The sequence below is a fragment of the Microcaecilia unicolor genome, chromosome 6 (assembly GCF_901765095.1).
Source record: "Microcaecilia unicolor chromosome 6, aMicUni1.1, whole genome shotgun sequence".
Classification (NCBI taxonomy): domain Eukaryota; kingdom Metazoa; phylum Chordata; class Amphibia; order Gymnophiona; family Siphonopidae; genus Microcaecilia; species Microcaecilia unicolor.
In genome coordinates, this window is record NC_044036.1 from 63,481,901 (window position 1) to 63,504,076 (window position 22,176).

The following is a 22,176-nucleotide window of genomic DNA, read 5'->3' on the forward strand; positions in this document are numbered from 1 at the left end:
GTGTGTGAGTGACTGTGTGGCACATAGAGAGTGAATGTGATACAGTGTGAGACAGAGTGTGTGAGAGTGAGAGTCAGAAAGACATTGTATATGAGAGAGAGAGTGTGAGCCCTGCCCTCCCAATCCATGCCCATCTGTCCCCTGCCCCCTCCATTCATCCTTTTCCAGCAATTCCCCTCTCTCCGAGCCCTGCCCTCCCAATCCATGCCCATCCATGCTCCTCTGTCACCTGTCCCCTCCATTCATCCCTATCCAGCAATTCCCCTCTCTCCCTGAGCCCTGCCCTGCAATCCATATCCATCCATGCCCATCTGTCCCCTCCATTCATCCCTATCCAGCAATTCCCCTCTCTCCCTGAGCCCTGCCCTCCCAATCCATGCCCATCCATGCTCCTCTGTCCCCTGCCCCCCTCCATTCATCCCTTTCCAGCAATTCCCCTCTCTCCCTGAGCCCTGCCCTCCCAATCCATGCCCATCCATGCTCCTCTGTCACCTGCCCCCTCCATTCATCCCTATCCAGCAATTCCCCTCTCTCCCTGAGCCCTGTCCTGCAATCCATATCCATCCATGCCCATCTGTCCCCTCCATTCATCCCTTTCCAGCAATTCCCCTCTCCCTGAGCCCTGCCCTCCCAATCCATGCCCATCCATGCTCCTCTGTCACCTGCCCCCTCCATTCATCCCTATCCAGCAATTCCCCTCTCTCCCTGAGCCCTGCCCTGCAATCCATATCCATCCATGCCCATCTGTCCCCTCCATTCATCCCTATCCAGCAATTCCCCTCTCTCCTTGAGCCCTGCCCTCCCAATCCATGCTCCTCTGTCCCCTGCCCCCTCCATTCATCTCTTTCCAGCAATTCCCCTCTCTCCCTGAGCCCTGCCCTCCCAATCCATGCCCATCCATGCTCCTCTGTCCCCTGCCGCCTCCATTCAACCTTTTCCAGCAAGTCCCCTCTCTCCCTTTCATGACCCCCTTCGCATCCATGCTCCTCTCTCTCCCATGTCCCAGCCTGGCCCGCCCTCTTCTCCCCCCCCCTTCTCATCCATGCCCCCCCCTTCGTATCCATGCTGTCGTTTCTCCCCTGCCCTCCCGCTCCCATTGTTCAACTTTACTGGCCACCCTCTTCTCTCCCCCCAACTTCCTTTTTTTTTTCTTTCTTCTTTTTAAATTTACCTCCGTGGCGGTTCCGGCAGCGAAGTGTCAGGGAAGGAGGCGGCGCTCCCGACGTCTAGCCTTGCCTTCGCTGTGTTCCACCTTCTTCTGACGTCATCCTTGACGTCAGAAGAAGGCGGAACACAGCGAAGGGGAAGCTAGAGACGTCGGGAGCGCTGCCTCCTTCCCTGACGCTGCCGGAATTGTTTGTTTTTTTTTCCGCCCTCGACGTCATGACGTTTGACGCGAGGGCGGGGCAGAGACGGCTGGCTGGCTTGAAGGCTTCACACCACGAATCCACGAACCCTTCAGCCTGGGAGTGACGTCAGATGGCTTCAGAACGTTGTCCTCAGAACGTTGAGGGTGCGTTTTATTATATTAGATGTTGTAAACTGCATCGGACTCATTTAGGGGAGGGCAGCAGTATATAAACATGTATTGGTATAACTTACAGTATTCTATAAGTTACACACATAAATGGGAGCCCTAACTATGCCCTGGCCACATGTATGCCCTCTTGCATTTATACGCAATGTGAGCTGTGTGCATCAGTTATAGAATACCACTTACCCTCGGATTCTGTATAGCGCGCTAAGAGGCATATTTTCAAAGCACTTTGGGAGGCTAAGTTCCATATGTTTCTATGGAACTTTGGGAGGCTAAGTGCTTTGAAAATAAGCCTCTTAGAGATCTGTGCCGATTCTATAACAATGTGTGTAGCTTAAAAAGCTAATGAGCACTGATAACAGCACTTAACAAGCAATAATGAGCAATAATTGGCACTGATTAGAATTTAGGTGCACAACTCTCTAAGCATATTCTCTAACAATGTGTGCCAAACTTCAAACATGTGCAGGCAAAAAGGGGCATGACTATGGGTATTTGTGGGCATTCCGAAATTCACGCACCTAGTTATAGAATATGGCCCAGTGCACCTAAATCTATTGTGCCGGGATGTACGCCACATTTTCATTGGTATAAATGGATGCGGGTAGATTTACGTGCTGAAATATCAGCAAAGCATATTCTATAATCGGCGCCTAAATCTAGGCGTCAATTATAGAATACGCTCTGTTGGCACTGATTTCAGTGCTGATTTTTTAGGCGTCATATATAGAATCTCCCTCTTAGTGCCCAACTAGCACTTATACATATAAGTGTACAATTACATTCATAAGTGTTAATATTCTTTAATTCTAGTGCAGAAATGGCATTTACATTAAGGCGCTAAAATATAGAATGAGGGGATAACTGGGTAATTAACTGGATAAAGTTAGGACAGCAAAAAAACTATCCTAACTTTTAAAGCCTGACTGAAACCAGCTTCTCTGCCAAAATTGAGGATTGTTCTTACCTGTGCTGGTTCCAATCTCAAAATGGCTGCCGTGATTCTCCAGTGGCAGTCTCACAAGACTGCCGATGGATATTCCGGAAGCCAATTTGACTCAGGAGCTGGCCCTGGGCAGGAACAAGAGGGGATCATTCCTTTCCCCACCAGCCACCAATGACAAGGCAGGCCCAGGAGGAAGCTGCTGCCGGAGGGTGGACTCAAGAGGGCTGTCATGAGGTGGGGTGTCTAGGAGGGGGAGGGGGGAACTCCTTTTGGTCGGGGGGGAGGGAGTGGGGGCTGCACACAGTTTCGGTTCCAGTGGAAAATGCACAGGCTGAAATCGAAACTTGGTCAGCCTCTACTAATTTTACCTGGTTAGTTATCTGGGTACAGGACTAAATACTAATGATACCTTGATAAATACAGATGGCCACTTTATGCTCAGATATTCAGTGATAGCCATATCAGCACTGAATATCCAGGCATAAAGAAAAAATATGTGCATGCTTATATTTGGTCATTTTACTATTACTGTTATGCTGTTTTACGATAAACTATACCTACTGTACACTGCTTTGGGTGAATCTTCATACAAGCAGTTAATAAATCCCAATAAATAAAAATAAAATAAAATATGTAAGCCCATATGCATGAATGCCAAAATTCTGCCTAAGCACTATTCTGTAAATACACCTATATATTATATAGCACATATTTTACAGGTTGACATAAACATAGGTGGAGTCTGGGTGGCACATGTGATGTATTCACATTTACTTGTGTAATTTATAGAATGCTATAAGTTACACACATCTTTGGAATTTAGGTCTGAGCACTTTCATTAGGCAAATGTGTTTACTATTATGCTAGTTAAGTAAAATAGGTGCCTATGTTCCTTCATAGGATAGGTTCCTAGCAAGTTACGCTAGAACCTAGATGCCTAGGTTCCATTATAGACTGGGCTCCTACTGCGTAGCCTTAGAAGAACCTAAATGGAGATGCCCACTTATAGAATTGCCTCCATAGCTTAAATAATTTGTATAAACAAATTTTTACAAATGAAACCAATTTAGACAGAGGGCTCTTTTTTAAACCATTTCCTCCATTTCTGTAACATATCCAAAAGCATGCTTGTAGTCTAGAATTCAACCAGATTATCCTTGTCTACTCTGGCCTGACAAATGTGCATTCTAATAATAATGCAGTGTTGCTTTTCTAACATTAATGAGCTGCTGTTTTTTGTTTGTTTTTTTTAGTCATACAAATATGAACAATGTTAAAATTTATGCTGTTATGAATAGTTCCTGGGGCTACAGAATAGTACATATGGTACATTCATCTGCTAATAGGTTTCCTTGCAGAGTTGAAAGAATATATAATCAAGAATGGCGAAATGAAAGTTTTTCAAATGACATTGAGGCTTATTTTCAAAGCACTTAGCCTCCCAAAGTTCCATAGAAACATATGGAACTTAGCCTCCCAAAGTGCTTTGAAAATATGCCTCATTGTATCCCCTGATTTGTAATGGCCTGGGGTTTAAAGAGTAATTGTCAAAACAACACTCGGATTACCTTTGGTCCTGGTGCTCCAGTGCTCCCTGTTATGCCTGGTAAGCCTTTATGCCCCAGTGGGCCAGGATATCCTGCTAGACCTGATATACCTGGGCTGCCTCGATGACCCTGCATAGCAAATAGAAATTACTAATCATCAATATAAAAAGTGACTTAATTTCTCTTTTACCCTGATATTATACTTAATTTGCAGCTCAGAATATTAACAGTAGAGATTAGCATGTTCCCGCTAGTAACTATACAGATCCAAATTTCTGGTTCCAGATTTTAGGGCATTTTAATGAGAATGCCTAAGCCAATCTGGCATTTATGCAGAATATTGACCTCATTTTATTGTATATATCATGAGGTCAGTATTTACCCAAGATATTCTAAGACTGCTGAATATGCAGTCCTAATTTTTTATGGGTAAGTTATCTGTACGAAATTAGGGTTACTTTTCTGCACTCACACTTCTACAGATAAGTTATCTGAATTGTAAGCAGAATATCACCACTATCTGAATAACTTTTGTATACTCCCTCAACACAATTCTAATCCCATCACACTTTATCCACATCTCAATTTACATGGTCAAAAGTTATCTGTTCAGACCAGCAGGAAATCAAAAATAAAGGACTTATCCAATGTAACTTCGGCTCCTAAGTTACACTGGTTAAGTCTGTTAAGACTACTAACCTGCTAGTGTCTGGTAGGCATTTGGCCCTTAAGCACCTGATAGACAACATTTTTCTTAAGTAGTATTATGGATAGCTTTCAATGTGGTGTGGCCTTTTTTCCATTTATTTATTGTTTATTTACTTACTTCTATTTACTACTACTAATCATTTGTATAGTGCTACTAGATATATGCAGCACTGTATACATTATATGCAGGTACTTTCCCTGTCCCTAGTGGCAATGGCGTAGCAAGGGCGGGGCGGTGCGCCCCGGGTGTCATCGGGTGGGGGGGTGCTCCGCTCCCGCTGCTCTGCCTTAAAAAATTTTTTTTGAAGCACCCTCGCGTCTGCCCTGCTAGTAAAGAAGATCTTGCTGACGTTGTCGCCCTTCCCACATTGAGTCCCGCCTCCCTCTGAGGCAACTTCCTATTACTGCGAGGGCGGGCGGGACTCAGTGTGGGAAGGACGACGACGTCGACGAGATCTTCTTTACTAGCAGGGCAGACGCAAGGCGCGCTGCCTGCCACTCTCCGGCGCGTTGAAAATTTTTTTTTTAAGGCAGGACAGGGTAGGAGCAGCAGGAGAACGGATCTCAGTTGTCGGGTCGGGGGGGGGGGGGGGACAGAGGGGAGAAGGGGATTGGGGAGGGGTGGGGGAGCTCAGAGGGGTGCTTAAAGGGGATTAGGGAGGGTGGGGGAGCTCAGAGAGGGGAGAAGGGGTTTGGGGAAGGGTGGGGGAGCACAGAGGGGTGCTTAAAGGGGATTAGAGAGGGTGGGGAGCTCAGAGAGGGGAGAAGGGGATTAGGGAGGGTGGGCGAGCTCAGAGAGGGGAGAAGGGGATTGAGGAAGGGTGGGGGAGCTCAGAGGGGTGCTTAAAGGGGATTAGGGCGGGTGGGAGAGCATCAAGGAGGGGAGAAGGGGATTGGGGAGGGGTGGGGGAGCTCAGAGGGGTGCTTAAAGGGGATTAGGGAGGGTGGGGGAGCTCAGATGGGTGCTCAGAGAGGGGAGAAGGGGATTGGGGAGGGTGGGGGTGCTCAGAGGGGGGAGGGGAGTGCTCAGATGGGAGAAGGGGTCTGAAGTTGGAACTGGGGTCTGACAAGGGGGCAGGAGGGAAAATGGGTCCATGCCTGGGGCAGGTGGGAGAATGGGTCTGGGGCTGAAAAGGGGGGATGCAAGGCATGTGGTGGATGAAGGGGATGAAACTGTGGGGACTAGGGGCTTTAAAGGGGACAGGGAGAACTGGCTGGGGCTGAAGCTCGGGACTGGTGAGAGAAAAGGGCTGGGGTTGAAACTAGGGGCTGAAAAGAGGACAGGGAGAAGTGGCTGGGGGCTGAAGCTCAGGACTGATGGGAGAACAGGGCTGGGGACTGGTGGGATAGTGGGGCTGAAAAGGGGGGCAGGTGGGAGATGTGGGCTGGGGCTGGAACTAGGGGCAGGTGGAATAAGGGGGCCTGAACTGGGGGCTGAAAAGAGGGGGCAGAGAGAGAGAGGGGATAGAAGGGGGAGCGTGAGGGAGGGCAGACCTTGGATGGATGGTAGAGGGAGGGCAGATGGATTGATGGGGCAGAGAGAAAGGGCAGATGGTGGGTGGAAGGGGAGAGAGAAAGAGGGCAGACTGGGGCAAATGGTGGATGGAAGGGGCAGAGATAGAGGGCAGATGTTGATGGAAGGGGAGAGAGAGATGGCAGACTGGGGCAGATGGTTCATGGAAGGGGCAGAAGTGGATGGAAGAGGCAGAGAGAGAGGGCAGACACTGGATGGCAGAGAGAGAGAGCGAAGACAGATGCTGGATAGAAGGAAGACAGTGAAGAGATGAGGAAAGCAGAAACCAGACACAACGAACTGTAAATATATATTTTTATTTTTTTGCTTTAGGATAAAGTAGTATTGTAGCTGTGTTAATAAATGTTTATAATAGAACATGTAAATAAGGTAATCTTTTTATTGGACTAGTTTTAATACATTTTACTTTCGGAGAACAAAACCCCTTTCCTCAGAGGTCAGGATAGGACACTGTAACAGTACTATACTGAATTGACCTGAGGAAGGAGGTTTTGGCCTCTGAAAGCTAAATGTATTAGTCCAATAAAATGATATTATTTGTTTTATTTCTATTTGTTAATTTGTAAAGTGGTGATTGGTATTTGTTAGTTTTTTTTAAATTTACATCTGCTGTCTTTATATTTTGCACAGTACTAGAGGACATTTTCTGTTTCTGTGGTGTTGCATTGTATGCAGAGTCTGGCATCGGGGGTTGTTTAATTTTTGTTTAAATGGAAAGTTTATGATTACTTATTCTATAGTGGATTAGGGTGTATCTGTATTTGTGAAAAAGACATGGCTTTCGGTTGGCATTGACTGTGCAGGATCGACGATCTGTACTAATCTGTCTGTTTTCGTTTTACAATAGGTGAATTGATGTTCTAGTGCTCACTGTAGTGTTTGCTTTCCTTTTCCTTGTGTGACTCGTACAAATTACTGCTTATGGCATGGTAGAATTGCTCTATAGGTCCTGAGTGTTTTGTATTCTCGGTATGCCTAGTACTGGATTTCGGGGGGGGGGGGGGGTGTTAAAAAATGATCGGCCCCGGGTGTCAACTACCCTAGCTATGCCACTGCCTAGTGGGCTCACAATTTAAAGTTCTTTTGTTGTTGTTTTATATATTGCCCTACCAGATGAGCTCAGAACAGTTTTCAATACCACATAAAATGCTGTAGGTGGTCATTTTTGAAGGATTATTCATGATTTGCATATGTAAACACCAGCATTTACACATGTATATTGCATACCCATGTAAATATGATTTCAGAAGGCTTATATTTACTCTTACAAATCCTCAGTACACAGAGATATGTTACTTTGTTTTTTATGAAGTGGTTTACATTGTGATCTGCTTTAAATCTCCTTGAAGCTATGAGTGAAATATAAATATATTTTTGAATTAAATTAAATTTACATATATCAGGGACTTAGTATATGCACATCTATGTAATGGCACATTAAGAGTGGCCATCTAACCAATTAAGATTGATTAGATGCAATACCCATTTAAGAATTAGGTACCCTAGGCAAATCTGTATTTATTTATTTGCTGAATTTGTATCCCACATTTACCCACCTATTTGCAGGCTCAATGTGGCTTACATTATGCCGCCATGGTGATCACCATTAACGGAATGTTAAGTACAAAGAAGAGTTACAATTAAGGTATATGAAAATATCACGTAAATTAGACGAAAAATAGAATATCAAGTGGATTAGAAGTAAATAAATAAATAATTCATAACAGGTATATAGGAACAAGACTTGGTAAAACAAGACAAGGTAAAAACGTTCAATAATATTAATGTGGGTTAAAGTAACTAGGTTGAAGGAATCAATGTTGGTTTGTTCTGATACATGTTTTATGTCTAGTCTTTTATGAAGGATTCTTGTTATAAATCTCTTTGAATAGGTTTGTCTTCAGTAGCTTCCGGAAGGTCGTCAGATCGTGTATTATCTTTATGGTGTTCGGTAGTGCATTCCATAGTTGGGTACAGATGTAAGAAAAGCTAGACGGATATATTGATTTGTATTTAAGTCCCCTGCAATTGGGATAATGGAGATTTAAGAAAGTTCATGATGAGCTTTTTGTATTTCTTGCTGGAAGGTCTATGAGGTCTGACATATATGATGGGGCCTCTCCATGTATGACTCTATGAACTATGGTGCAGAGCTTGAATGTTATTCGATCTTTTAGTGGGAGCCAGTGCAATTTTTCTCTGAGGGGTTTGGCATTTCATATTTCGCTTTTCCGAATATGAGTCTGGCAGCGGTGTTTTGGGCTGTCTGGAGTCTCTTAATAGTATGTGCTTTGCATCCGGCATAGATGGAATTACAATAGTCCAGATGACTTAGCACCAGTGATTGCACCAAAGTGCAGAATACCTCCCTTGGGAAGAAAGGTTTCACCCTTTTAAGTTTCCACATTGCATGGAACATCTTCTTTGTTACATTTTTCATGTGGTTGTCAAGGGTAAGATTTTGGTCAATTGTGACTCCCAGGAGTTTCAATGTGTCCGCAACTGGAAGGATATGGTTTGGTGTTTTTATATTGGTATAATTGGTTTTATTGTACTGCGATGACAGGAAAAGGCATTGTGTCTTTCCTGCATTAAGTTTCAGTTGAAATGCATCCGCCCATGAGTTCATTATTTGGAAGCTGTAATTGATTTTATCTGTGATTTCTGATAAGTCGTTTTTAAACGGAATATATATCGTAACATCATCAGCATAGATATATGGATTTAGGGATTGGTTGAATAATGACTTAGCTAATGGCAACATCATTAAGTTGAAGAGGATCAGTGAAAGCGGCGATCCCTGAGGCACTCCACATTCGGGTCTCCATTGTGATGATATAGTCGACTTTGATATCACTTGGTATTTTCTTGCTGTTAGGAAGCTTCAAAACCAATTCAGTACAATTCCTCCAATTCCAAAGTATTCTAGAATGTTCAATAGAATATTGTGGTTGACCATGTCAAACGCGCTAGACATGTCGAATTGCAAGAGGAGTACATTGTTGCCAGCTGCAATTATTTGTTTGAATTTGGTTAGGAGTGTTATAAGTACTGTTTCGGTACTATGATTAGTGTGGAATCCAGATTGGGATGCATGTAGTACTGAGAAATTATTCAAATAGTCGGTAAGTTGTTTAGTAACTAGGCTTTCCATTAGCTAAGCTATAAAGGGGTATGGATGCCACTGGGCAGTAATTGGTTATATCATTTAGTTTTTTCTTTAGATCTTTGGGAATTGGTGTAAGTAGTATATTTCCTTTATCCAAAGGAAAGAATCCATGTTGAAGCATATAATTTAAGTAGGAGGTAAGATCTGTTATGAAACGTTTAGGGGCTGATTTTATTAAGTAGCTGGGGCATATGTCTAATTTGCAGTGAGACTTGGTGAATTTGTTGATCAGTTGGGTAACTATTTCCTCCTTCAGTAAATCAAAGTTGATCCATATTCGGTCTGTTGGATATTCATCAATAGTTGGGTCCAGGCAGTTAATGAAATTTTCATATTCAGTAGAGTTAATAGGTAATGTAGAACGTAATTTAATAATTTTCTCATTGAAGTGGCTAGCTCATTTGCTGATGGGATGTCTGTATTAGTTAAAGTAATCGGTGAGGTGTCAAGAAGATTTTGTACGAATTGGAATAGGTTGTGTGTGTTCTTGTAATCTGGTCCGAGTTTGGATTTGTAATATGGTCTTTTTGTTTGTCTGATTGTATATTTATATTTTGTTAGCATATTTTTCCACGCATTAAATGTTCGCTCGTCATTCCTTTTAGTCCATGCTTGTTCAGCTTTGCATCTCCCCCTTACTCCTAACTTGTTTAATAGCTGCAGTTCCAGCAAAATACTCACTTCTACTAGTGGCAGCAGCAGCTCTGGCACAATATCCCCTCTCCTCCCTCAGTATGTTTCCAGCATCTGCCCTCCTGCTTCCTTTTCACCTCCATAGCACTGATGAACAACTCATTCACCATATCTGTTCCCTTTTCTAAGCATTCATCCGACCTTTCGTTACCCGCTTCCCCAGGATTCTTACCCTCTTCATGTTCTTCTCTCCTATTCCAAGAATTCCCCCCTCTTCCCGGCATCAGCTCCCCACCTCTGGCTTCTGCCTCTTGTCGCTCTCCCTTTTCTCCCACAACATCTGCTCCCAAGTACTGAGCATGATGTAAATAGGAACAACAATCATAGTTTGAAATGTCAATATGCGAATTCCAGAAGCCTAGAAAATAAGATGGGAGAGCTAGAATATATTGCACTAAATAAAAAATTAGATATAAGAGGCATCGCTGAGACCTGGTGGAAGGAGGATAACCAGTGGGACACTTTCATACTGGGGTACAAATTATATTGTAATGATAAGGTGGATCAAATTGGTGGAGGGGTAGCATTCTATGTTAAGGAGGGCCTTGAATCAAATAGATTGAAAATTCTGCAAGGAACAAAACACATCTTGGAATCCCTATGGATTGAAATTCCATGTGTAAAGGGGAAAAGGATAGTGATAGTAGTGTACTATCGCACGCCTGGCTAGGATGGACAGACAGATGTAGAAATGTTAAAGGAAATTAGGGATGCAAATTGGGCAACACAATAATAATGGGTGATTTCAATTACCACAATATTGACTGGATAAATGTAACATCAGGGCATGCTAGAAGGTAAAATTCCTTGACAAAATCAAGGATTGCTTTATGGAGCAGCTGGTACAGGAGCCGATGAGAGAAGGAAAAATTCTAGACCTAATCCTTAGTGGAGAGCGTGAACTAGTGCAGGAGGTAATGGTGCTGGGGCCGCTTGATAACAGTGATCATAATATGATCAATTTGATATTAGCTTCAAAGTATACATAGGAAATCAAATACATTAGCATTTAAAAAAGGAGACCATGATAAAATTAGAAGAATGGTGAAAAAAAACTTAGAGGAGTGGCTGCGAGGGTCAAAAATTTACATCGGGTGTGGATGCTGTTTAAAAACACCATCCTGGAAGCCCAGGCCAAATATATTCCACGTATTAAAAAAGGAGGACGGAAGACCAAATGACAGCCGGCATGGTTAAAAAGTGAGGTGAAGGAAGCTATCAGAGCTAAAAGAAAATCCTTCAGAAAATGGAAGAAGGAACCAACTGAAAATAAACGTGATTTAAAAGAAATCACCAACAACATTAATCATAGCTTCCAAATTATGCACTCTTGGGCGGATGCATTTCAATTGAAACTAAATGCAGAGAAACCTCAGTGTCTTGTACTTACATCACAATATAATACTAGTAACTTCACCACTATATCCACACCAAACTTTACCCTTCCCATTTCAGATACCCTGAAAATTCTCAGAGTTACCATTGATCGAAATCTCACACTGGAAAGCCATATGAAGAATACAACAAGGAAGATGCTTCACTCAATGTGGAAACTTAAAAGAATTAAACCTTTCTTCCCTGGGGGAATCTTTCGAAATCTAGTACAATCAATGGTACTGAGTCATTTAGATTATTGTAATGGTCTTGCTGGATGTAAAGAACAAATCATCAGAAAACTTCAAACTGCCCAAAACACTGCAGCCAGACTTATATTTAGAAAAACAAAATACAAAAGTGCTAAGCCCCTAAGAGAAAACTTACACTGGCTTCCTCTTAAAGAACGTATAACTTTCAAAATATGCACTCTGGTGCATAAAATAATTCACGGTGATGCTCCGACCTACATGTTAGACCTTATTTATTGACCTACCACATTGATTCAACTAACTCTTGTCACGTTGTGGTTGTGTCTTGGAGCAATGTGCTATTTTCCACTTCTTTGATTCAGAATCAACAGATACTAAATTTGATATTTTCAGTTGCTATTTATGGATATTATAGTCTCATATTTTGTTTTATTTTCAGTTTAGCGATAATCCTGATTGAAAGGTTCTTCTTATTGTTCCATTTCTAGCTAATGACACACTCTCTATTATGAATGGACAGTCAGAATTGGACTCGTCTTTATTTTCTTTTTGCATTGGTTCTGAACGTTTCATGAACCTCTTTTCTGCCATTTCTGTTTATGTAATTTAAATTTAAGTTGATAAGGCTTATACAAGGGTAACATCAAGCCCTAATGTGGGCCACGATATCACAATGTTAGTATCAGACAGTTATGCCATTATTTAACTTTGGTACAGGCTCACTTAGTCTCTCTGTAGGTTGGACCAAGGTCCAAGTGGGGTTATGATAAGGGATATATAAAACCCTGAGGTGAGTTTTGTGCTCACATAAAAGGGAACTTCATGCTCCCCAGTCATTATGCCTATGTCAACGCCTATACATGGCACTTCTTAGTATTATTACTACTACCATCCTGCCATTTGATTTAACTTCTTAGCTGCCATCAGCTTCTTAGTGCTCATGATTGCATGGCCATGACGGGTAATTGTGAGGCCCAGAAATTCCAACGAGCTCAAGGATTCTGGATGTCCATAACCTAAGACAGCCTGCAATCAGGGTACTAATCATATATTTGTTGAGTCCATAACAATGCTTAATCAAAACTGTTATTCCTTCCCAAGACCACCGAGACAGACACATTAGACTATCTTCCCCATGCCATGGTAAACCCAATATGCTATATAACAGATGCAATAGCGGCCATAGATTTGAGTAGGTCTCAAGAGGGGTGACATCGGGATTAGAGGCCAAGGGGTTGGGTAATGAAAAGGGAATTCCATACACCCCGAATAATATATTAATGCCTGGGAACAAAGTTTCCTGTGTTGCATCCTACCTGCTGGCCATTTCTAAAAGACCAAAACACACTCCCCCCACATGACAGTTTGCTACTTTCTGGAATAGATAGTAGTGATTTAGACCTTCTGTTTGTGCTGCCTCCAGTCTATGGAGCCAGCAAGTGGGGAATGTATAATTATGTTACAGCCAGAGACCCCTTCCACCGGAATGGTAGTGGGTCAAGCCAGATGGCTAAGGCTACTAAGAACTACTGATTGGGCCAGGAGATCTGGTAGTGACTTCAAACTGAGTACTTGCCTAAAAAGCAGGACTTAGTTGACAAGTCAAATCAGATCTGGTGTAACAGGCAAATGCAGTATTAAGCATAAATTAGAGGACCTGAATTGGAAGTTAGGTCAAACTTAAAATGGAGTCCCTTCATGAGATGGATGCTTGTCTTAGTATACAGTAACAGGTTGAATTGCTCATCAGAAAAATGACAATTAGTTGGGAAATATATGCCAGGGGAGGGGTAAGAGCTGCCTCTGAGCTAGAAAGATCTGGAAGGAATTGAGCAATTCTGTGGTCAATGACACTAAGGGATAAACAAGATTTGCATATAATTATACAGAATTAATGAGCAAAAATGGGTATTTAAGTGGGCTGAATCTGGGCGTTGTTTGGAATTTTCCCCAACTCTACCCAGAGGGCAGAACTATGGTCAGCTAATCTAAGATCTTGACTGATGAGCGTGCCAGATTGATTGAAGTTCCAATTGGTGAGAATAAAGATCATTTCTAATACTTATTCTCCTAGTCTGTGCCTAAATTTCTTGACTGCATATCTATCTATCTGAACACACCTACACAAATAGTGTTCACATAAGCAAGGAAACTCCTACTCCTTAGTGCATTATGTGGGAGAATAGATGCCCTAAGTTACACTTAGACACCAGGAGTCAGAAAGCCGAGGTCCTGGGTAACAGACTTAAAATGAGCCTTCTGAAACCCACTCTTCACCTCCGTGGGCACGGGTCCCACGGAGATCTAGAGAGGGTACATTAAAACAAATGCTAAAAGATCGGCAAGCACATTCCTAAATCTTCATTTCCCCAGCTGTAAAGGTCTACAATATAGATTAATACATGCATCCAGTTTTTCAAACTTGAGTTCACAAATGTGGAATGCTCTACCATTGGACCTGAAAATAATTCACAACCTAATTAACTTCCGTAAAGCACTGAAGACACATCTCTTTAATACTAATAATGACTAATAATTGGAACTGTAATTCACCATCATTTACTTAACAATCGGATTACTTTCTCCCTATATCGTATTGTTTAATTTGAGTATGCAATCCATGTTCAATATGTGATACCATTTGTATATTTTCCCTTTTTTACCCGACTGTTCATTTAGCATTCATGTTCTATATATATTACCAATTGTATATGTATTCTGAAATGACATAAGTCATGACGGAAAATTGTAAGCCACATTGAGCCTGCAAATAGGTGGGAAAATGTGGGATACAAATGCAACAAATAAATAATACGAAACAGAATAAGGAATGTCAAGTGAAATGCAAAGTGCTGATAAGGAAGGCAAAGAGGGACTTTTTGCGGTGGAAGCAAAAACACATAGTAAATTTTTTTTTAGGTATATTAAAAGCAGGAAGCCAGCAAAAGAATCAGTTGGACTGCTAGACGACCGAGGGGTAAAAAGGGTGATCAGGGAAGACAAAGCCATAGCAGAGAGATTAAATGAATTCTTTGCTTTGGTCTTCACCAAGAAAGATTTGGGGGAGATACCGGTTCCAGAAATGGTATTTGAAGCTGACGAGTCAGAGAAACTGAATGAATTCTCTATAAACCTGGAGGATGTAATGGGGCAGTTCTACAAATTGAAGAGTAGCAAAATCTCCTGATCCGGATGGTATTCATCCCAGAGTACTGATAGAACTGAAAAATTAACTTGCAGAGATATTGTTAGTAATATGTAATTTATCCTTAAAATCGAGCGTAGTACCGGAAGATTGGAGGGTGGCCAATGTAACGCCGATTTTTTAAAAAGGTTCCAGAGAAGAATCTGGAAATTATAGACCGGTGAGTCTAACAACGGTGCAGAGCAAAATGGTAGAGACTATTATAAAGAAGAAAATTACAGAGCATATTCAAAAGCATGGATGAGACAAACCCAACATAGTTTAGTGAAGGGAAATCGTGCCTCACCAATCTATTACATTTCTTGAAGGGGTGAACAAACATATGGATAAAGGTGAGCCGGTTGATATTGTGTATCTGGATTTTCAGAAAGTGTTTGACAAAGTACCTCATGAAAAACTCCACAGGAAATTGGAGAGTCATGGGATAGTAGGTAGTGTACTATTGTGGATTAAAAAGTGGTTAAAGGACAGAAAACAGAGTAGGGTTAAATGGTCAGTATTTTCAATGGAGAAGGGTAGTTAGTGGGGTTCCCCAGGGGTCTGTGCTGGGACCGCTGCTTTTTAACATATTTATAAATGACCTAGAAATGGGAGTAACTAGTGAGGTAATTAAATTTGCTGACGACACAAAGTTATTCAAAGTTGTTAAATTGTGGGAGGATTGTGAAAAATTACAAGAGGGCCTTACGAGACTGGGTGTCTAAATGGCAGATGACGTTTAATGTGAGCAAGTGCATAGTGATGCATTTGGGAAAGAGGAACCCAAATTATAGCTACGTCATGCAAGGTTCCACATTAGGAGTCACCGACCAAGAAAGGGATCTAGGTGTCGTCATTGATGATACGTTGAAACCTTCTGCTCAGTGTGCTGCTGCGGCTAAGAAAGCAAATAGAATATTAGGTATTATTAGGAAAGGCATGGAATCAAAAACGAGGATGTTATAATGCCTCTGTATCGCTCCATGGTGCGACTGCACCTCCAATATTGTGTTCAATTCTGGTCACTGCATCTCAAAAAAGGTATAGTGGAACTAGATAAGGTGCAGAGAAGAGTGACGAAAATGATAAAGGGGATGGGACGATTTCCCTATGAGGAAAGGCTAAAGCGGCTAGGGCTCTTCAGCTTGGAAAAAAGGCGGCTGAGGGGAGATATCATAGAGGTCTATAAAATAATGAGTGGAGTGGAACAGGTAGACATGAAGCGTCTGTTTACGCTTTCCAAAAATACTAGGTCTAGGGGGCATGCGATGAAGCTACAAAGTAGTAAATTTAAAACAAATCGGAGAAACGTTTTCTTCACTCAATGTGTAATTAAACTCTGGAATTCATTGCCAGAGAATGTGGTAAAGGTGGTTAGCTTAGCAGAGTTTAAAAAAGGTTTGGATGGCTTCCTAAAGGAAAAGTCCATAGACCATTATTAAATTGGCCTTGGGGAAAATCCACTATTTCTGGGAATAAACAGTATAAAATGTTTTGTACTTTTTGGGGATCTTGCCAGGTATTTGATACCTGGATTGACCACTGTTGGAAACAGGATGCTGGGCTTGATGGACCTTTGGTCTTTCCCAGTATGGCAATACGTATGTACTTATGAAACCTCAGAAAGGAAACAGGAATCTGAGACAGAGCTGCAGTGAGGTTCTACCGTCTGTTGGAGATAGAGATATACTGAATAGAACCCTACAGGAGATAGAGAGATACTGAATGGAACCTATTGCACAACAGCCCTAAATGGCAAAGTTCTAATTTGCTCTCTATCGCCACCTGCTGATCGATAGGCACAACCCACAAATATGGACTAATCCTTTGGAGGTACTAAGAAAAAGAAGTTGGCTACTCAGTAAGCCCCGCGCTACCCCACACTCAAGCCCACATTTGCACAAGTGATGAAGTTCCTGTGCCCTCAAAAGGCTTCCAGTGCATACATCCATGAAGTGCCCAGCCCCCCATAGCTCACAGTCACCGTTTGACTCTAGTCTGCTTCTTTCCATCTTACACAAGTGATAGGGGCTAACCTCATATGGTCTCATGTCCACCATAATGGCACCCCACACCGATACTGAGGAGTTCTACAATAGGGCCTACTGCCAAACCAGAGCTATCATGGAGAGGACCTTTGGCCTATTCAACATTTCATTGCTCAAAAGCTGGTTCTTGTGCCTTGACAAGAACTGCTGTACAGATTGGACAAAATCTGGTCACATTATTTGTGGCAAGATCAGGCCTCAGAAGAGAATGCTGATCGACCCACACAGGAGTTGCCATCCCATACCTACCAGTTAGGTCAGATAGCAATAAATCAACTCACACAGGCATTTTCAGTGATGGTATTGCAGCAAAATGTGATGATAGTGCACCTCATTCTCATCCTTTCGATTATGATAGCGTGCAAGATTACACTTACCTGCGTAAGTGCTAGTATTCCAAAAATGCACAAATAACACTTACATTTAGATGCAAATTTATAGAATGAGGGGGTTAAAAAGCAATTATATAAACTGGGTATTATGTGCTTATATACTGCATTAGTGCTGCTAGCAGGGCATCTAAGGCTGTTCTGCAAATACTCGTGTAACTTTCTGTACATAGCATGTATTTGCAAGGGAGCGTACACAAAGGCAGGACTTAGACAGGGCTCCCATTTACACTTGTAACTTACAGGATTCTGTAAGTAAAGCATGTATCCTACACATTTAGGCATCCTGGGGCTGGTGTAATTGTGGGTGCCTAAATGTTACTATGTTATATGTCACTGATACTGCATTACACTAGTATTCTTTAACTGAACCTAGGCACTAAGCTTTCATTATAGAACAGGCTCCCATCACGTGGCCTTGGGGCACCTAAATGGATGTACCTTCTTACAGAATTACCCCTTAAAGAGGCAATTTTATAACATAAGCACTAACATTTATATGCTGATAATGTGCATAATGTTTAGAATTGTGGCATTTATGCAGCATGTACGCACCAACGCGTGTAACTGACAAAATTCCATCTAAGCACTATTCTGTAAATACCCACTTAAATCATAGAGAGGGGCATAATCGAACGGCGCCGGCCAAATAGCTGGTCAGCCATCTCCGGCGCTGGAAGTGGGTGGAGCCAACTGTATTTTTGAAAAAGATAGCCGGCCATCTTTTTTTTCGCTAATACGGTTGGGCCCAGCCAAATGTCAGAGTTCGCCGGTTTTGAGATGGCCGGCATTGGTTTTCAGCCATAACGGAAAATAATGCCGGCGATCTCAAACCTGGCCAAATCCAAGGCATTTGGTCGTGGGAGGAGCCAGCATTTGTAGTGCACTGGTCCCCCTGACATGCTAGGACACCAACCGGGCACCCTAGGGGCACTTCTAAAAATTAAAAAAATAATAAAAATAGCTCCTAGGTGCATAGCTCCCTTACCTTGGGTGCTGAGCCCCCCCAAATCTCCCCCAAACCCACTCCCCACAACTCTACACCATTACCATAGCCCTTATGGGTAAAAGGGGGAACCTACATGTGGGTACAGTGAGTTTTGGGGTTTTTTGGAGGGCTCCCATTTACCAATACAAGTGTAACAGGTAGGGGGGGGGGGGGAGGGCCTGGGTCCACCTGTCTGAAGTGCACTGCACCCACTAAAAACTGCTCCAGGGACTTGCATACTGCTATCAGGGAGCTGGGTATGACATTTGAGGCTGGCATAGAGGCTGGGAAAAAAGTTTTTTTTTTGTTGGGAAGGGGTTTGGTGACCACTGGGGGAGTAAGGGGAGGTCATCCCCGATTCCCTCCGGTGGTCATTTGGTGAGTTGGGGCTCCTTTTTGAAGCTTGGTCGTGAAAAAAAAGGGACCAAGTACAGCCGGCAAAATGCTCTACAAGCCTGGCTTATTTTTTCCTTATAGGGTGAAGCCGGCCATCTCGTGAGCACGCCCCCGTCCCTCCCCGCCCCGCCTTCACTACCCTACCGACACGGCCCCTTGATGTTTCGCTGGCTCCACGATGGAAAGCAGTTGAACCTGGCCAAAATCGGCTTTCGATTATACCAATTTGGCCGGGTTCAGGAGGTTGCCGGCCATCTCCCAATTTGTGTCGGAAGATGGCCGGCGATCACTTTCGAAAATGAGCTGGATAGTGTGTACTTGCAAGGGGGTTTGCACATAAGTGAAGCTTGGGTGAAGTATGGGCAGGGACATGGGTCTCTACAGCACTTAGGTGCTAACACTCCAGCACTATGGATGGTGTTACATGCTCACATCCGCATATTAAGCACATACTGTATATTCCTGGATAGGTTAGTATTTTATAAAGGAAAGAAGAGCCCTACATTCCTTTAGACTCCTACCAGGCACCCTCTTGGCATCCAATTTTAGGTGCCCTGTTATAGAATTGCCTTCGTAGTGCTGATATTTGGTGCATCTAAGCCTGGATATTCAATGCCAAACCATGTCCGGGCTTCAGTACTGAATATCCCAGGTGAGCAGCTGCACCCAGAGGTACATGGGGGGTATAGTTGATACTCAGTGCCATATTCACGTATCGAATCAGGCAAAGTTAGGACTGCCTTTAGCGCAGCCAACTTGCCCAGTTAGATATGTAGGCACTGGCAATGAATATTGCTGATGCCCACATATTTCCCAGCTCTGTCCTGACTCCTCCCCTGGATCGCCCTAGCTCTGCCTGGACAGAGCCATGGCAGTCTCCACCAATATTCAGTGGTAGTGCCCGGTTAAGGGCCACTGAATATCTGCGGATGGTCAACTGAGTGTGATTAAATCACTTTGAATATTGACCCCTATACGTTTAGCTGTACATGTATATTAGCAGTGTTCACTAAAAGGGCAATTCAATAACCTGGGAACTCACATTTATGTTTATAATACTAGCAGTTATGTGCGTATGTGTGCACATACCCATTAAGTGCCAGTAGGTTGCTTAAGTGCTATTCTGCAAATGCCTGCTTAACTCACATTGTGTGTATTTATAAGGGGGTGTACACACCGGTGAAACATGTGTGGGATACGCAAGGCTCCCATTTATGTGAGTAACTTACAGAACACAGTAATGTACATGTTCCCGTGCCACATTTAGTCACTTGCACTTATGCCAGCACTATGGTGCCTAAGTGCACTGATACTCGGTTACACTAGTATTCTATGATGGAATCTAGGCACATAGGTGCTGTTATAAAATAGGTTCCGTCCTTAGAACCTTGGAACACCTAAATGGAGATGCCCACTTATAGAGCTTCTCTCTCACGCACATATATCTGAGAAAGAGAGGAGAGAAAAATTTTAAAATAAAAAATATGTCTGTATACCTATACATAATGTTATAAGAAGATTAAAAGCAACACACTTACAGGTAGCCCAGCTTTTCCAGTTGAGCCAGCCACACCAGGATTCCCAGGCATGCCCTCTGCTCCAGGGTATCCAACTTGCCCCTTTTGTCCAGGGATACCTTGCTTTCCCTTAAAATACAAATTAAATACATGTTTAAAAATACTAATTAAATTGTTTCCTCATGCTTGCAAGAAAGCCAATTAAAGAGTTTCTCACAACAGTGTCTTAATGAACCCTTGCTATTGCTAACAGCAATGAGGAAACGATATTGCACAGACATGCATGCAAACCAATAGATGAGATTAATTATCATAAGGAAACACATCTAAATTAGGGCACACTGTCTATTCAATGAAAGCATTTCATCATTATTAGAGACTCCAAAGCAACTATTAATTGACACCCCTATCAAATGAGCAAGTGCAAAATTAGGCATTCAAAGCAGTCCATGACATGCATTAACTGAAAACTGGCGAGAGAATTGCTAGCTTTTGTGGCACAGAAGAAGTTTAAGTGTACTTTCAGTCTGCTATCCCAGAGAGAAGAATAATAGAAAAGGAATGGTCTATTTAATGATTTGTGAAGATCTACATGTAAGAAAGATCTTATCACAACAATTTGATCAGCTTTGACATGGGTTTTCAGAAAATGGGCCTACACTAAATTTGAAAAAAAACTGAAGTTATGATTGTTTTTCTCCGAGGACAAGCAGGCTGCTTGTTCTCACTGATGGGTGATGTCCGTGGCAGCCCCTCCAATCGGAATCTTCACTAGCAAAAGCCTTTGCTAGCCCTCGCGCGCCAATGCGCACCGCGCATGCGCGGCCGTCTTCCCGCCCGAAACCGGCTTGAGCCGGCCAGTCTTCTTTTCTCCGCGCTCGGTACGGTTGTGTTTTACCGTTCGTGCCCCGGAAAGTCGACCTCGCGGGTAGTTTTTCGACATTTTTCTGTGAAAATCCAGAAATCCTTTGGATTAGCCACTTTCCGTTTTTCCTTCCTCTACTTCGAGTTTTTCGCCCCGTTAAGTTTTCTTTCGTCGTCGGGGTAGGCCTTTTTTAGGCCCCGGTTGAAATTTCCCCTTTTCTTTTTCTGTGCCAAATTTCGCCATTTCGTCTTTCGATTTCGCCGGCGTGATTTTTCCGCCCATGACATCGAAGCCTTCCAGCGGCTTCAAGAAGTGCACCCAGTGCGCCCGGGTAATCTCGCTCACTGACAGGCACACGTCGTGTCTTCAGTGTCTGGGGGCTGGGCACCGCCCTCAGGCCTGTAGTCTGTGTTCCCTTTTGCAAAGGCGGACTCAGGTAGCGAGGTTAGCCCAGTGGAACATTTTGTTCTCGGGCTCTTCGTCGGCATCGGCACCGGGGGTATCGAGTGCATCGACGTCTTCAGCGTCCAGACCTTCAACCTCGGCGGCCAGTGCATCGAGTGCATCGAGGCATCGGCCCTCTGAATCGGCGCCGAGACATCGGATAGCTGCATCGACATCGGTGGTACCGGGACCTCGTCTGCTGATGTCGTCGGACGGTGGTGCTTCGTCTGGAGTGCAGGTGAGGGCTGTCCATTCCCCTGCTGGTGGCGGTGAGCCTTCGGGTGGGTCTCCCCCTACCCTGAGGGCTCCTGCGGTACAGCCCCCCCGAGACCGACCCTCTTCGGTCTCGGCCCCGAGGAAGCGACGGCTGGATTCTACGTCCTCCTCGTCGGTACCGGGAAGCTCCGGTGACATGCTTCGTCCCAAGAAGTCGAAGAAGCATCGTCACCGGTCCCCTTCCCGTGTCGGTACCGAGAGCTCTGGGTCGCCGAAGGAGTTGGCACCCAGCAGGCATCGACGCCGAGAGGACCGCTCACCCTCTGTTCAGGAGGTGTCGATGCGCTCCGCTCTGGACAGCCCGGAACAGCCTCCACGCCTGGAACAGGTTCTGACGTCGACGCCTGCA

General features: G+C 43.5%; 1 protein-coding gene across 2 annotated transcripts in view; it reads right to left on the reverse strand.

Annotated features, from left to right (window-relative positions):
- COL24A1 (collagen type XXIV alpha 1 chain) overlaps nucleotides 1-22,176 on the reverse strand; it is an 804,368-nt gene that overhangs the window by 79,904 nt on the left and 702,288 nt on the right. For both annotated transcript variants that reach the window (XM_030205800.1, XM_030205801.1), the window contains 2 exons: nucleotides 20,264-20,371; nucleotides 4,052-4,159 (listed from right to left, as the gene is read on the reverse strand). In XM_030205800.1, coding sequence (XP_030061660.1) covers nucleotides 4,052-4,159; nucleotides 20,264-20,371 — 216 coding nt within the window. The remainder of the gene's footprint in view (nucleotides 1-4,051; nucleotides 4,160-20,263; nucleotides 20,372-22,176) is intronic.